At 41.3% G+C, this 17,500-nt stretch overlaps 1 protein-coding gene across 1 annotated transcript in view; it reads right to left on the bottom strand.

Moving 5' to 3' along the window:
- Window positions 1-17,500, bottom strand: part of ptprk (protein tyrosine phosphatase receptor type K) — a 344,134-nt gene that overhangs the window by 4,642 nt on the left and 321,992 nt on the right. The window contains 6 exon segments of the mRNA XM_056481373.1: window positions 3,363-3,526; window positions 3,608-3,733; window positions 6,174-6,305; window positions 13,240-13,413; window positions 14,202-14,351; window positions 15,786-15,921. Coding sequence (XP_056337348.1) covers window positions 3,363-3,526; window positions 3,608-3,733; window positions 6,174-6,305; window positions 13,240-13,413; window positions 14,202-14,351; window positions 15,786-15,921 — 882 coding nt within the window.

Genomic DNA, 17,500 nt, shown 5'->3' with positions numbered 1-17,500 from the left:
TACATCGTACACCCGACAGGACATCTTGGATATTGGTTTGTGCACTCCGGACAGTTTTATTAACAATCTTCGACTCATCCCTGAGATCGCCAGAACACCCGGGCCTCACAGCCCTACACGGCCGGGCGGAAGTGCTCGAAGGCGGCGCAGAGAACGTAAACAAAGACGGGGGAAGCGCGGCGGGCTAAGAGCTAAGCTAAAGCTAACACCACACCGGCTCTCTTTACCCAGCATCTTTCTCGCCAATGTACGGTCACTGGTGAACAAAATGGATGAGATTCGACTGCGCATCAACCACAGCAAAAGATTATGGAACTGTAATGTCATGATTTTCACAGAAACATGGCTAAACAGCGGGATACCAGACAACGCTATATCGCTAACGGAGCATCAAACATTCCGAGCAGACAGAACGGCGGATGACTCCGGTAAGACCAGAGGCAGAGGATTATGCATTTATATTAACAAAGCTTGGTGCACAAACTCTGTCGTCGTTGGGAGACATTGCTCTGTTAACCTGGAATTTCTAATGGTTAAATGTAGACCGTTTTATCTGCCACGGGAGTTCACCTCCACCATAATAACTGCTGCTTATATCCCTCCCGACGCTGATGCCAAGCTTGCTATGAATGAACTTCATGCAGCCATCAGCAAACAACAGACTGCTCACCCGGAGGCTGCTTTTATTGTTGCGGGGGATTTTAATCACTCAAACTTAAAGACAGTGCTCCCCAAATTCCATCAGAACATTTTCTGCCACACAAGGGGAAACAAAACTTTAGACCAAGTTTACACAAACATGGCTGAAGCATATGCTGTGACCCCCCTCCCCCACTTGGGTCAATCAGATCACCTTTGTTTGTTTCTCACCCCCAAATACTCACCCATCGTCAACCGTGTGAAGCCATCAGTAAGGACCATCAAAGTGTGGCCAGCGGGGGTGGACTCCACACTCCAGGACAGGTTTGAACACACAGACTGGAGTATGTTTGCTTTCCAGGCCACATGTGGCTCTCACACAGACATTGACAGTTACACTTCCTCTGTTCTGGAATATATCAACACCACCATAGACAGTGTTACAACCCAGAAACAGATCACCACATACCCAAATCAAAAGCCATGGATGAACAAGGAGGTGCGCCTCCTGCTGAAGGCACGCAACACTGCATTCAGATCAGGGGACGCACAGGCCTACAGCACTTCCAAGAGGGGCATCAAAAAGGCCAAGCACTGCTACAAGCTAAAGCTAGAGGAGCACTTTTCCAACTCTGATCCTCAGCGCATGTGGCAGGGCATCCAGGCCATCAGCAACTACAAACCCAGCCAGTCCACCCCCACAGCCACAAATGTCTCCTTCCTGAACGAGCTAAATGACTTTTATGCCCGCTTTGAAAGAGACAATACAGAACCCTACACCAGGAACACTACCTCAACCGACCACTCACCTATCACACTCACCTCCTCAGAAGTCTACACCGCACTGAGTCGGATCAATGTGCATAAGGCTGCTGGACCAGACGGTATTCCTGGGCGCGTCCTCAAAGCATGTGCAGAACAGCTCACTGGGGTATTCACAGACATTTTCAACCTGTCGCTTAACCTAGCAACTGTGCTAACATGCTTTAAAACCACCTCTATTGTGCCGGTGCCCAAACACTCCAGCCCAACATGCCTCAATGACTACCGCCCTGTAGCACTCACACCCATCATCATGAAGTGCTTCGAGCGGTTGGTCCTGGCACATCTGAAAGACTCTCTGCCATCCACACTGGACCCACATCAGTTTCCCTACCGTGGCAACAGGAGCACAGAAGATGCCGTCTCCATAGCACTGCACTCTGTCCTCACACACCTGGACAATAAAAACACTTATGCACGAATGCTGTTTGTTGACTTCAGCTCAGCATTCAACACTGTCATACCCTCTAAGCTACTGATCAAACTCAGAGACCTGGATATCGACACGTCTCTCTGCAACTGGGTTATGGACTTTCTGACTAACAGACCTCAGAATGTTAGATCAGGCCACATCTGCTCCACCACCATCACACTCAACACTGGTGTACCACAGGGCTGCGTGCTGAGCCCCTTCCTCTACTCCCTTTTTACCATCGACTGTAGGCCTGTGAACAGATCCAACACCATCATCAAATTTGCAGATGACACCACAGTGATTGGTCTAATCAGCAATAATGATGAGACTGCCTACAGGGAGGAGATACAGCATCTGGCCACTTGGTGCACCGACAATAATCTGCTCCTTAACACCAATAAGACCAAGGAGCTCATTGTGGACTTCAGGAAGGGACGAACAGGCTCACATGATCCCATCCACATTAATGGGATGGCCGTTGAGCCTGTCTCATCCTTCAAGTTCCTGGGGACCCACATCTCAAAGGACCTTTCCTGGACCACCAACACCTCCAGCCTGGTCAAGAAGGCTCATCAGCGCCTATTCTTCTTGAGGCAACTTAAGAAGAACCAGCTTTCATCAGCCGTCCTGGTGAACTTCTACCGCTGCACAATAGAAAGCATCCTGACCAACTGCGTCACAGTCTGGTATGGAAGCTGCTCTGTTGCTGAGCGTAAGGCACTGCAGCGGGTGGTGAAAACTGCCCAACGCATCACAGGGACTACACTGCCAGCCATTGAGGACATCCAAAAGAAACACTGTCTGCGCTGAGCACGCAGTATTCTTAAGGACACCTCTCACCCTGCTCACAGACTGTTCTCTCTCCTGCCTTCCGGCAGGCGCTTCAGGCTCCCCCGGACAAAAACCAGCAGACTGAGGAACAGCTTTTTCCCCAGAGCTGTCTTCCTTTTGAACTCTGCCCCTCACTGACTCTTTTGCCCCCCCAATACACCCCCCACACTCCTCTAACTTATACTCCTCACAATCACTGCACTATTTAACATTTGCACATTTAAAGTTTGCACATATTCATTGCACTGATTCATTTACTTGAACTGTACATACCCACAGCACATGGACATTTGTAATTTGTAATTATGTTTATCTATCTGCCACTCCTGATTATTAATAGCATCATGTACATATATTCATTTATGCAAATCTCTGTTCATAGCTAATACAACCTGTATATAATGTTGATAGTACATCCATCTGTAAATATTACCATAGTTTTTCTATAACTGCACTTTATAACTTATACCTGTATCCTGCACTTGCTGCTATTGCACTGCTGGTTAGACCTAAACTGCATTTCGTTGCCTTGTACTTGTACATGTGTAATGACAATAAAGTTGAATCTAATCTAATCTAATCTAATTTACGAAAGAGCAGAATTGTCTCATGAAGGCTGCCTATTTGGTCTTCAGCTGCACAGGTTTGTACTTACAGGCAGTGTATGATGGTGCGTCCATCTCCTTCTTCACACTCCTCCTGCCATTTGTCCACCTGCAGGATCAGTTTGAGGAAGGAGCGCTTGGAGGCGGGAACCTCCCTATGCCCCGCCCACCCCAAATACTGGAACTGCCGGACCATCAGGTATCCTTCCTGAGGCTTAAACACACACACACACATACAGTATATGAATACAAGAATACACTTCTGACCAAGACATGTGTCCCGACTGAAACTCACCCTGGTCAGGTTGCATATCCTGAAAAGACGACTGATGACATCGCAGTCCATGGAGCAGGATATGCAGTCCACTTGGACAGGGCCGTATCGGAGCATTCCCTCCTCGGGCCAGTACTGTGGACAGCCCTGCACACAGCACAGACATCTGCATCACCAGCTGAAGCATCACACAGACTCCTAAAATTGGTACCATCTCGTTTCCACTGAGGAGTTTGGTTCATTATAATATAGAATAAGGCTGAGCGATGTGATCTCATATAGTCCTCATATCCTGATAACAATATATATTATGATATCATATCTTTTCTGTAAATTTAATCAATAATTTAAATATATGAACACATTTACCACATGGAAAAGTCATAATATGAAATGATAAGACTTTTTATTTTGTCCAGTAGTTAATTTATAATATTATATGCCTCAGCCCAATCACAGTACAGCATCAGTTGGTATGGATAAAGCCTAATTTATTCTTTGGCATCGAGTGATTGCCGTACCCCACAGCACATTCACTGGACATAGCCGATGTTGTTGTGGGCTTTTATACTTCTGTATAGTGTCTGTGTTGCACTGCAATAACACTTCTGAAATGTTAGTAAGCAGTGGGGTTTCAATGTTCCACTGTGTCGAGTTTCTGTGCTGGTGTTTTGAGTACATCAGAAATGTGTGATATGCTACAGTACACTACCTGACAAAAGTCTTGCCGTCTATCCAAGTTTTAGGAACACAAATAATAACTTGACTTCTAGTTGATCATTTGGTTTCAGAAGTGGCTTATATGAAAAGCAACGGCCTCTAGATTACGCCCATGATGACTTCCATGAGCTTGGAGGACTGCATCGATACATCTCTGCAGTTACTCAAATCACTGATTAATAAAGTCATCTGGAATGGCAAATAAAGCGTTCTTGCAGGACTTCATCAAGATTCTTTGGATTCATCTTCAACGCCTCCTCCATCTTAGCCCAGACATGCTCAATAACGTTCATGTCTGGTGACTGGGCTGGCCAATCCTGGAGCACCTTGACTTTCTTTGCTTTCAGGAGCTTTGATATGGAGGCTGAAGGAAGGGAAGGAGCGCTATCCTGCTGGAGAATTTGCCCTCTCCTGTGGTTTGTAATGTAATGGGCAGCACAAATGTCTTGATACCTCAGGCTGTTAATGTTGCCATCCACTTTGCAGATCTCTCGCACGCCCCCATACTGAATGTAACCCCAAACCATGATTTAGGTTCTCATGAGTTCTGTGAGATTCTTGGGTCCATGTAGGTTCCAAAAGGTCTTCTACAGTATTTGTGATGATTGGGATGTCGTTCAACAGATGATTCATGGGAAAAAAATTACCTTCTGCCACTTTTCACAATGATCAACTAGAAGTCAAGTTGTTATTTGTTGCTCTTACAGCTGGGATCGACAACAAGACTTTTGTCAGGTAGTGTAGAAGTCAACACAGAAGGTGTTCTGAAAGTGGGAACCGGCAAACATTCAACAACTTCACTCATAAAACAAACACAAAACTAATTATTCCAGAGTTCCTCAGGAGGACTAAAGACTGGCTAAACAGAACCCCACCAGCACTTCTGCACTACTCCATTGTCTGCTGGATTTGCTGGAATGTTTCACAATCTGAAATATTTTTATTGCTTTTTATTCTCATTTCTTCATCTATGTTTAACACAATCTACATTGCAAAAGTGCTATAAAAATAAAGATGACTTAAAGGTATGAGAAGGAGACAAGACCACACTAATGTGTCGAATTGTGTTGACTTCCCCAATGGGAAAAACATTGTATACGACCTAGTCTTATAGCAAAATTTGTCCTGTGTACCATACCTACCAACACTCCCATTTTTCCTGGGAGTGTCCCGTATTTCAGACCAATCTCCCGCCACCCTCCCATTTTGTTATTTCTCCTGGAAAACTCCCATAATTTCACCCCACCCAACCCCTGAAATCCCCACCCCCGGTCCTCAGCTTTTTGGTACAGTCTGTAACTCAGCCCTGGGTTGCCAACTTAAGAATAGTATCCGATTGCAGCGGCCGCTCGAAACCGGATGCATAGTACAGTTACCAACCTGGTTCTTAGCTTTGTTATTCTGACAACCCACCCCCACCCCCCCTTGTCTCCCGGGATTTCAGAGACAAATGTTGGCAGGAATGGTGTACACTCGGCTGAACATAAAAAGTGCATCACCAAGGGTAAATCATTTAACTGTAAAAAACAAAAATCAAACTAGTCTACCAAATCTAGTGAATAAATGTTTACTATGTGGTTTATGCCCTAATTTCAGTCTCAAAAATCTCCAGAATACCAGCTTGTACATAAACACTGCTTACATATTACTGTAGCACAGTTTATTATGAATGATACAGTATAATCAGGCAGTAGTAGGCAATGAAAACTATATATAAAACTGAGAAAAGTTATGTCAAAACTATGCCAAAACTTTTAAAGAAACCAAAAGCAACAACAGCTTGTTTCTGCATTTAACAGAGAAATCTTTGAACTCTCATGTTTAGAAACAACATCTATTCGGAGATACTTGATTTTTTGAACCTCACCTGAGCCAAATCGATCTCGTTCAGCATAACGATGGAGGTGCATCCGTAATCATACACCAGCCTCCAGAAGTCCTTGACGGTGTTGGGCAATGGGTGTTGTGTCACGATGAAGGCGGCCGGCTGCCTGTAGCTCTGCATAACACACAACACAATGACCTTCCAGCACACAGATCTGCTTTATGACACTCACACACAACCAAGACAAAGATGGAGCCGTTGTCAGGATGGCTGATGTGTCAATGTGTGTATGATCATGCAAAGAACACAGTGAGCATGAGAGAATAATGATGTGTGTCATTTATTGTGTGTGTGTGTGTGTTTATGAAGTGTGATAAACATATTCGTGATTAAATGCATTCGTTTTTCTTTGCATGCTGTAGCAAACCCAAAATTGAGAAAGGTTGAATGGAAAGTGCTGACATACCACTAAAGCCACGAAACAAATCCAGTCTAACAGAGGCAGAACTGAATCAGAAATTACCTGGTACTCTTCTGACGGCTTGGTTAAAAAAAGTCCAAGAGTTTGTGAAGCGTACGAGGAAGCCATTGCAAAGTTATCCTCTAAAAATCACAACTTTCTGAGTGCATCTATCAGTGATTCTGGCTGCTGGAGCTCCATCTCCCAGGGTCAGAGGTCAGAATGAACGCACTCGCAGATGTACAGAGCTCTAATTAATCACATTCATTGCCGTATCTGATGGACCACTAGGAGATGGAAACCCCGTGGCTCAGCATATCAACAAATGCACCCTCAGATTAGAAACTGAGAATCTGCTCGCCCTCACGTCACACCAAATCTGACTTTCTTTCCTCCATGGCAGACAAAAGGAGAGATTACTGGAGGAATCTGTAGGCAGCTGTTTTCAGTTTACCAAAATCAAGAGACGTGACGCTGCAAACACCTTAAAGACACTCAGAAATAAATATCCCTGCAACATTTACTCATCCCCAAGAGTTTTTTCTTTTTCTGTTGAACACAAATGCAGATATTCTGAAAAAACAGCCACTGACTTCCATTCCACTATGGGTTTCAATGGCTGTTTTATTGAGAATATCTTAACTTGTGTTTAATAGATGAATGAAACTCATAAAATAGTTTAGAACCACTTGAGCCGGAGTAATTTTCACTTTCATTTTTAACAGTATTTAACACAACTCATGGTGCTTACGTGAGGATTAACTTTGAACCCAAATGTGCCATTTGTAAACCCAAGTGTGTGTTGCATGGACTATTGTTACATTGGTTTCTTGCACTTTTTAGGAGCGTGACATTGACTTTTGTTGTGTGCAAGTGACCATTGTGCTAAATGCTCTCCAAATGTGTTCCACAGTAAGAAAGAAAGAAAAACATTCAGTTTAGGATCGACTCGAGGGTGAGAGAAATGATGACAGAATGTTCACAATTTTGCTGAAATTCAACACTTTTAGAGCAAGAGATTCACAGTTGCACTTACCTCACCGTTACCAATTTTGGTATCAAAATATGTCGGACTTTATTCGTTTTTGAAAACCCAAATTAATTTGAAAAGGTAAAATTTATGACCATAAAGAGCCATCAAGAAGAAATCATTCATTTACTTTACAGAAGGAAGCTGCAGTCTCGTTTCCACTGGGCGGTATAGTACAGTACAGTCTGTATGGGTTACTCTGAAAAAGTCTACCCTTACTTAGCAGGCATGGTGTACGGCAGAAAGTTTCAATCGACATCATTCTTTTGCCGAGAAGTAAGTTCACGAATCACATCTTTTGCACCCTTAAGTTCGTTACTTAAAACATAGACGTGCAAAAATGTACACGAACAGAGAGAGGAAGTGGCACCCATTGCACTTTCCACATGTTTTTAAATGCAGGACATACCAAGCTGACGTTAAAGTATTTAAGCATTGATGAAAACAGACTATATTACCCTCTCACATTGGGTGGATCTAGTCCCGCCTGGACTAAAAAGCTGTGTGTACGTTCTGCAACTGTACACTGACACCTGCAGGGGGCAGTATCTGTGTTGTTGATCGACAAAAGGAAACCAGAACTAGTGCTGCACACATACAAACTGCAAATAAAGCGGTGTTTGTGTACACTTTCACAGCACATCTTGATCACCACAGACTTGTGTAAAGGTGTCTGATAATCCATATATCCGTTTGCATATATTAAAAAAAAATGTAACAAAATGGCAGAATTAATTTTGGTGTTACTTCCTGACTTGCATCTTTTACTTAGTTTAGTCTCTTCATTCTGTTCTCATGCTCTGATTCGTAGCCAATCAGATGTCTCATTCGCCAACCGCCAATGCTGATTCTGAGTGTTGCCAAGGTCGCAGTTGTCTACACAATTGGGCTGCTTTAATAATGTGCTGCAGCTACCAAAATGTTTCTTTCTTGCGAATACAAAATGAAAACAGGTCGCCACAGCGGAATGAACCGCCAACTTATCCAGCATGTTTTTACGCAGCGGATGCCCTTCCAGCTGCAACCCATCTCCGGGAAACATCCATACACACTCATTCAAACTCATACACTATGGCCAATTTAACCACACAGAAACGCCAACTGACCTAGCCGAGGCTTGAACGAGCGACCTTCTTGCTGTGAGGCAACAGCAGTACCTACTGCGCCACCACATCACCCACGCTTTGCATACTAATGAAGCATTTTTGCAGAAGCAGATGAAGCTGATAGAAACGCAAAGGCCTGACCGTCTAAAATTAGCTTGAGCTCTGCAGCTAAACTTCCTGTCAGCAGAAACGTAGAAGTCTTATGCTTTTAATGTTGTGCAGAGAATTCTTAGAAAAAGAGGATGTATGTGCGGCCAACGGAGGACTGGAGAATGATTGACAAGTGACGGATTTCACCGAACTCCACCTGTTAATATCAGCTGCGTATACAAGTTGAGGTCAGGAAATTAAGTGGTTGTGCACCTTCTGTAAGGTGTAACTTTCGCATTGCATTGATAACAGAATTCTGTGAATCGAATTATTCATTTGTGTCCAATAAATTACTGTTGTTTGACATTGAAGGAAAACCTCTCCTGACCTTTTTTATCGAACACGCATAGAATTGATTAAATATTCCAACATAAGTTACTTAAAAGTAATGTTTGTTGTGTATAAAGTCACTCAGTACCTTAATTAATATACTGTCTCTATAATAGGCCTATGTGTATCAAACAATATCAGAGAAGAGGTGATAATCTTTCCCTTTGTGGAGACCAAAATAAATTAAAAAATCGGCTACTTTTAGCCCTTTGAGGTTGTCAAGTTGTCAGTGGGCTGGAATATTGTCTTGAATCTGGCAACCCAGCCGATTCTACATGCTGAAATGAAATGAGTGAGTCCAGCTTCTCCTTTTACTACCATACTGTAATGTTAGGTACTCTTATGAAAGGGTCCCAGAAAAGTGGTACAGTATTCACCAGGGGTGGGCGATGTGACCTAAAATTAATATCACGGTATTTTTCATCTTTTGAACGGTGACGGTATAATATCATGGTATTACTTTCAATAGCAAAATAATCTACATCTCAAGGAAGAACAGACAAAAGAAAGTCTCACTTCTATCACTCTTTAAAAGTTTTGGTTTGGGTCATTGTAAATGCTCAGTCTCGTTATGAGCTGATCTTCATTTCTCTGTGTTGGTGGAATAAAGCAGGCGAGTCAGCCGCACCAATTTATGAGCAGACAGAGCAGGATTCTCATGATGACCACCGGCGCAATACCGCTCTTTGTTATGAGCTGTAGTTTCAGTGTAAACTTAGTAAAGGTGAGTTTCTTTGGCGATGATGTGTACAGTGTTAGATTTTATATTTAGCGGACATTTGCGCTGAACACGCGGTGAATGCAACGCATCGAGATTCGGGCACCTTCTCCGAAAACACTCGATTGATCTCAGCTGGCGGATCAACATTTACCTCATGTTATGATCGCTGTCATCTGCGCCTTTATTATTATTATAACTTTAGGTGAGGTTTGCAAACCTGTGCACTTTTCACTCTTCAGCCGTTTGCATTTCCTGCAGAAACAAAATCTCCCTGTTATCTGACAGCGGGAAGCGTTGAGTGATTGACAGCTAATATGAACCAATACAGCAGCAGGGTAGAGCGATTCAGCAAGTTTTTAGAGAAAATCAAATCAGATTGCACTACAACCACTATATTCAGACACACAAATGCTCCTAAATATATTATGAGGGCGCATAGATTACATTTCGGGCGCTCATGCGACTAAAATGGTTGCAATTTCGAGTCCTGTAGTATAAGGACATGTATTCAGACCACAACTGAACGTTTGAAGAAAATTGAATGCCTTATTATTTAGAATTAGCTATTATTGATGTAAATGCAGCCGTTCAAGCCGCGCAAAATTGATTTATTACGGTATTGACGGTATTAGAAAATCCATGTCGTGGCGCAATGTCACAGCGGTGATGACTATGACACCGGTGTACCGTCCACTCCTAGTATTCACTATTTTGCTACCTCTGACAGTTGAAATGTAAATAAATGCATACTGTACTATACCGCACCGCTCAGTGGAGATGAGCCATGATGACAGATAATCGCACACATATCAAACAGGCTGATATGACACCACCACCAGGTTGTGTGTCTGATGGTAGTTTAGCTTTTAAAGTGGCTCACGCTAACATCCCATTCACAGGACTTGCCACCTGGATTTGTCTCTAGCTTTCTGCATCTCCGTTCCAAAACCCACTGAGTGATCTGACTGTTTACTCTCCACACTGACAGCTGCCCTCTGAAGCAACAAGCTTACTCACTAATAACTACAGCGTTCACAAACAAGAGGCCACAGAGTTTGATGTTAGCATGTTGCTAAGCCAACAGAACCATGCTTTAGGAAGAATCCGCAATCCACAGCGCAAATACTGGAGTCAAATAATCCATTTTTAATGACTCTGAGCTGCTGTTGTCAAGATGTGCTTTCAGTACAGAAGATATATGTGAACATGACCTACAAAACCAGTCATAAGGGTCCATTTCGAGAAATGGGGATTTACTCATAATCTGAAAGCTGAATAAATAATCTTTGTATGTATGGTCTATTAGGACAATATTTGACTGAGATACAGCTATATGATTAATCTGGAATCTGAGGGTGCGAAAAAATCTAAATATTGAGAAAATCACATTTAAAGTTGCATATTACAAAATGAAAACAAACATTTTGATATATTTACAATACGAAACTCATAAAATGTCTTAATGGACTTTACTTTTTACAATAATAACTTTTGGCATTAAAGAAAAATCTATTATTTTGACAGAGTGAATGGTTGGCTATTGCCACAAAGATATCCATGTAACTCGGTTTTGTGCTCCAGGATCACATATATGCTTATTTAACCCTACACTTTATAATACAGGTGCACTAATGTGCATTAATACTGAACTAATGCACAGATAACCATAAGTTAATGTATGAAACGTGAAGAACTAAATCATTTATTAATGATTACTGCATCAGCAACAAATTAAGTCATATTTTATTCACCACAACAGCCAAACCTAAAACTCAGAATTACAGAAGTTAATACTACAGTGTGCTGTTTGTACATAGATTCAAATATATACAATATAATACACTTTATGATACTTTGGTTTTAAAACACTACAGTATTTACTATTAATTACTACAGTACTTATTTAATGTGGCAATTTACTTCCTTAGAATTATAAGTTTCTATCTGACATTATTGTCAAAATTGAGTTATTGACATATTCTTATTAAATGACAACTTATTTACATTATGGGATGTTTTTTAATAAGTTGTTTACATTTTAGGACTTTTTATTTACAAAACAAATGTTACACACATACTGTCTGCTTTGGAATACAAAAACGTTGAAGCCCAATATCTCAAAATCATTCAGAACGCAGATAGAAACTTATAATTCCAAGGTGACGAGTTGTCTGCATCAGTTAATCATTAGCTAATGATCTGCAAATGTATCAATGGTATGTTTTTAGGTAGAGGGTTTGTTAAGCGATATGGGTCATATGTATTTTAAAGGTCCTGTGAGATTAAAATAACCTTTTTTTAGATGTTAGTATCAGTATGCTAGTCTTAAGAATGCCTATAATCTAGTGTGCTCCAAAAACAGTGACAAACTTCACATTTAGAAGATATAAAACTGATATAAACATCTAAATCTTACAGTTTGTCACTTCTGCCTAAATGGATTTTTTTGCCGTCACCTTACACTTCAGTTTCTCATCAAATCTTCTGACCAATCAAATGATTGCTAGTGTCTGACATGCCTCGCCCCATTCTTCTCATTGGCTTGATGCACTTGAGTTCAACTTACTTTAGTGTAAAAAACTAAACACTATTGGCTGTTTTTGAAAAGGGGAGGAGCTACAATATTCCCCACCCTCTCTTCATGTTTCAGTTGAGAATCAAACATCCAATAAAAATGCTCGCTAGTGTCTGACATGCCTCGCCCCGTTCTTCTCATTGGCTTGATGCACTTGAGTTCAACTACTCTTAGTGTGGAAAACTAAACACTATTGGCTGTTTTTGAAAAGGGGAGGAGCTACAATATTCCCCACCCTCATGTTTCAGTTGAGAATCAAACATCCAATAAAAATGCTAATTTTAAAGCACCTTACATGAGGTATAATCCTCGCTATTAGTAAACTATAAACTATGACTCAGCTCAGTCATCTCCTAATTAGCTGCTTTTGAATAGTTATTGAGCTAGAAGATGGGTTTGGGTATTTGGTAAGATTACAGATGGAGAATAAGATCATGCAGAACATGTGCTTTATAAACAGCCAGTATCTTAATAACAGGCTGGTAAAGAGCCACTAGAGACTGGAGACGGATTTTGAATGAGTTAGTCAGTCCTGTGCTATAACCTCATGATCATCTGTGCGTTAGTGAAGCATTATTAATTGTGTATTCATGCTGCTGTATTGTAAAGCACAGTCTGAGGTTAGCTGTGTGAGAGGGCAGTGGTCATCTCTTCAGCAGGTTTTGGAAACCAATCATCGCTCTGGCATACAGGAGACGTACACTACGGCGAGGCCTGCGGGTCAGGGTATACTTACATCCATGAGCGCGGCGTTGATGTAGTTGCTGCTCTCTCCGTCGATGGTGATGAGGAAGGGCAGGCAGCGGTCCGGCGGCAGGTTGTCCATGAAGCGGTTCTTGTCGTGATTTCGGGGAAGCAGAGCAATGCTGCAGTCTTCAGGCTGAGGCTGAGGAGTCACCGAGTTCAGTGTCTGCACGGGACACACAGGACATCAGCATACACATAACAACAGACTCACAGTGGGGGAAATAACATGTCACCATTTTTCTCAGCAAACATTTTTCTAAAGGTGCTGCTGACTTGAAATTTTTCCCCTGTGTGTTGATAACAACCAAAGCAATCCATATATGCAAAGAAAACAAATCTAATTAGTTTACAGATTAAGTTGTGTGTAATAAAATGAAATGACGCATAGAAAAAGTATTGAACACATGAAGAAAGGAAGGTGTAGAAATGCATGGAATGCCCAGACAGCAGCTGAAATCTCTCAGTAGTTCTTCAGCAACCTCTGACCCATGATATCATGTCTGGCAACAAAAGAAGTGCTTTCAGACACTCGTCTGATGTTATGAAGTGAATGTAGAGTGAAAATATGTTAGTAAATCTGTTTATAAACAGGCTCAAGCACATGTAAATCTGTATCACACATACACACAAGTACTTCTAAACTACATTTAATCTGTTTTTCAATACAGTAAGACATTCTTATTGTGGCAAATATCTCTATATTCTGTATATTGTAAATGATAAGGTATAATAACCAATCTCTACACAAGGCTAAAAACAAAACAAACAAAACTGACTAAAAATCAGGAGTGTTTTGGTTCTGTGAGTAAATTCCAGAGGTGTTTTAGAAACCACATATGAAAAATAGTTCCTGAGTATTGTACAATTTTACTTCAGTTCAGTGTAGTAGAAATAATACTGATTAATTATGCAGATAGATTTATTCAGTAGAAAAAGCGCATGTTTCTGTACCTGGAACTCGTCTTTGAGGTGCGAGGAGTTGCTCTGCGAGTCGATGCGGATCATGTCGTAATACGCAGCTTTAAACTCACACACAGGGATGGCCGTCTCGCCACACAAACACGCCTCCAGGATGGCATCGTGGATGAAAATATACTGCTCCTGCAGGAGGGAAAGCAGGGTTTGTCTGTGTCTTTCATGCAAATACTTCTTTTTAATAAATCTATTTTAATAAATCTTTTTAAAGAAATAAAATGTCACAATGAAGTCAGTTTTTCTTTAAAACAAGCTAAATAAACTGCCAATATGGTAAGCTAAATACTTTTGCTTTTGCTTTGAAATAAGATTGTTTTGCGTACTCCATTGGCAGATTATTTTGCTTGTTTTCAAGAAAATGATCTCAATTATTTTTGAAAACAACACAATCCCTTTTCCTTGTCATCGAAGCATAGGAAATGTGCATTGTTTTAAGGCGTTTTAGATATTTGGACTAGAAATAAATCAAAATCTCTAAGTAAGAAAAATATTTTTTGCAGAGTTAATGTATTTACTAAGGTAAACTAAGCATGAATAATCCTGTTTATAGAGTATTTATTAATCCTAGTGAATGTTAATTTACTGATGCATTAGTAAAATCCAAAGTTGAGCCAGTAAAATAAGAAATAAAGTACATCCAGCCGGTGGTTATCACAGAACAAATGTTTTAGGGAATTCATTCATTTTCTTTTTGGCTTAGTCATCAAGGGTCGCCACAGCAGAATGAACCGCCAACTTATCCAGCATGTTTTATGCAGCGAACGTCCTTTCAGCCACAACCCAGCGCTGGGAAACACCCATGCAGGCATTCACACCCACACATACACTGCGGCCTGTTCTGTTTATTCAATTCCCCTATAGCGCATGTGTTTGGACTGTGGGGGAAACCCACACCAACACAGGCAGAACATGCAAACTCCACATAGAAATGCCAACTAGCCCAGTCAGGACTCAAGGAGCTGCCTATGTAAAGGGAAGTCTTTGAAAAATGAAATACATTTTTTTCTATGTCAATTTTAACAGCAGTGGCGGCTTTATACAAATACAGTCATGTGCAAAAGTTAGCACATGTTTTTGAACTTCATAGTTTTCTGTATCAGGACTTGACCTCGGCAGGTCTTATGATATGTAAGGTAAAGCCTCATATCACCTGATTATTCATTGAAAGATATATAATAAAGTCAAGATAGAAAAGCAACTGAGTAAAGCCGAAGATTTATACATTTGAATGATAATGTATTTCATTTGTGTAGTCCTTTACGCATGATTATGGCTCATGTGAGGATTTAAAGTGGTTCAATATTTTATATTTACTTACAGTTTCGCACGATCTCTAGTCAAGTTTATTTTTTACAGCTCAACCTTTGCGTGAGAAGTGTTGTACACACCCGTTGCACCCCTGTTGTGTGTACGCCACGTTTATAAATGAGACCCCAGATCATTTTTATGTCTTGATCTTCAAAATAGGAAATTTCAAATAGCGTCCAAACTTTTTCACGTTACTGTACATTCAAGTGTGAGAAAAAGATCAGATTCAGAAGGCTATACACACACACACACCTCAGTCTGAACCATGTTGATTCGTCTGGAGCGCAGAGCCTTGACGCAGTTATAGATATCCACCACTCCTTCTCTCTCAGCCATGTCCAACATGATGTCGATCACGATGTAACATCCGGTCCGTCCAGCTCCGGCACTGAAACACAAGCAAACACAGGAGAAATCAACACACAATGAAAGATGTGACACTATGTGTGTGTGTGTGTGTGTGTGTGTGTGTGTGTGTGTGTGTGTATGTGTGTGTGTGTGTGTGTGAGAGTGAGAGAGTCTACTTCGCTTTAAACCTCCTCACACATCTGAGCTTTTCTTAACGATTCATTAATGAGGAGAAAAATGTGATCTGGACACACTTTTATGTGTAAACTGTCTGACATTGTGTGCTAACAGGCGACATGAGAGGATTCCAGCAACAAAAAACACGAGAGAAACATTGAAGCATCATAGTCATTTACCATAGTCAGTCCCAACCAAATCAAGAGCTTTATAATCAAATTAATTGGTATTAAACCTCATTAACATTATTAACCAAGTGTAAAAGCAGCGTGTGTGTGTTTGTGTGTGTGAGCTGTAGTCCACTGCATTATAAACTCTTTTATGTGCAAACTTCCGGACACCGTCTGACCAAATAAAGAGATTTATAATCTTATTAATACATAGTTAATGTCATTAACATTACTAATCTACACTGCATGACTAAAGTCTTGTCGTCAATCTCAGTTGTAAGAGCAATAAATAATAACTTGACTTCTAGTTGATCATTGTGAAGTGTCATAAGGTGGATTTTTCCCATGAATCATCTGTTGATCTGCATCTCAATCATCACACATACTGCAGAAGACCTACTGGAACCTGCATGGAGCCAAGATTCTCATAGAAATCAGTCAAGTTTGGTGAAGGAAAAATCATGGTTTGGGGTTACATTCAGTATGGGGGCGTGCGAGAGATCTGCAGAGTGGATGATCAACATCAACAGCCTGAGGTATCAAGACATTTGTGTTGCCCATTACATTACAAACCACAGGAGAGGGCAAATTCTCCAGCAGGATAGCGCTCCTTCTCATACTTCAGCCTCCACATCAAAGCTCCTGAAAGCAAAGAAGGTCAAGCTGCTCCAGGATGGGCCAGCCCAATCACCAGACATGAACATTATTGAGCATGTCTGGGGTAAGATAAAGGAGGAGGTATTGTAGATGAATCTAAAGAATGTTGATGAACTCTGGGAGTCCTGCAAGGATGCTTTCTTTGCCATTCCAGATGACTTTCAAAGTCTGACAAAGTCCCGTAGTCTCTGCTGCTCCTTCAATAGCAAACGCCCGGCGTTGCAGCGTAGGTTATTGTATCAATCATCAGAAAATGACAGGAACAACCACAGCACAGGGTTGGCCTACTGTGGTATTGTTGTAAAAATGAACTTCAACCCTTTATTCCCCTCAGCCAAATCTCCATCTGTCAGTGATCGTCATCTTCACATCATGATCAGTCCTGTGATCCCCCGTGCCTCCGCTAGTGTTTGAAGTGAAGCGCGTTCACATTTTACTGGAACTGGAACTCCATATTTGGTGATCAAGCAAAAGATCCGAACAAAACTCGATTAATTTATTTGGCTCTGAGTCGACTATTTCGCTAAAGAATCAATGCTTTTAATGTGCTGCACTTTCAGATTTAAACCTCAGCTGGATGTTTTTATTCACTTAGTGCTGTGTTAGACACTGCAT

Source organism: Danio aesculapii, chromosome 20 (genome assembly GCF_903798145.1).
Source record: "Danio aesculapii chromosome 20, fDanAes4.1, whole genome shotgun sequence".
In the NCBI taxonomy this organism is placed as follows: Eukaryota; Metazoa; Chordata; class Actinopteri; order Cypriniformes; family Danionidae; genus Danio; species Danio aesculapii.
This window is presented reverse-complemented; position numbering and strand designations above follow the sequence as displayed.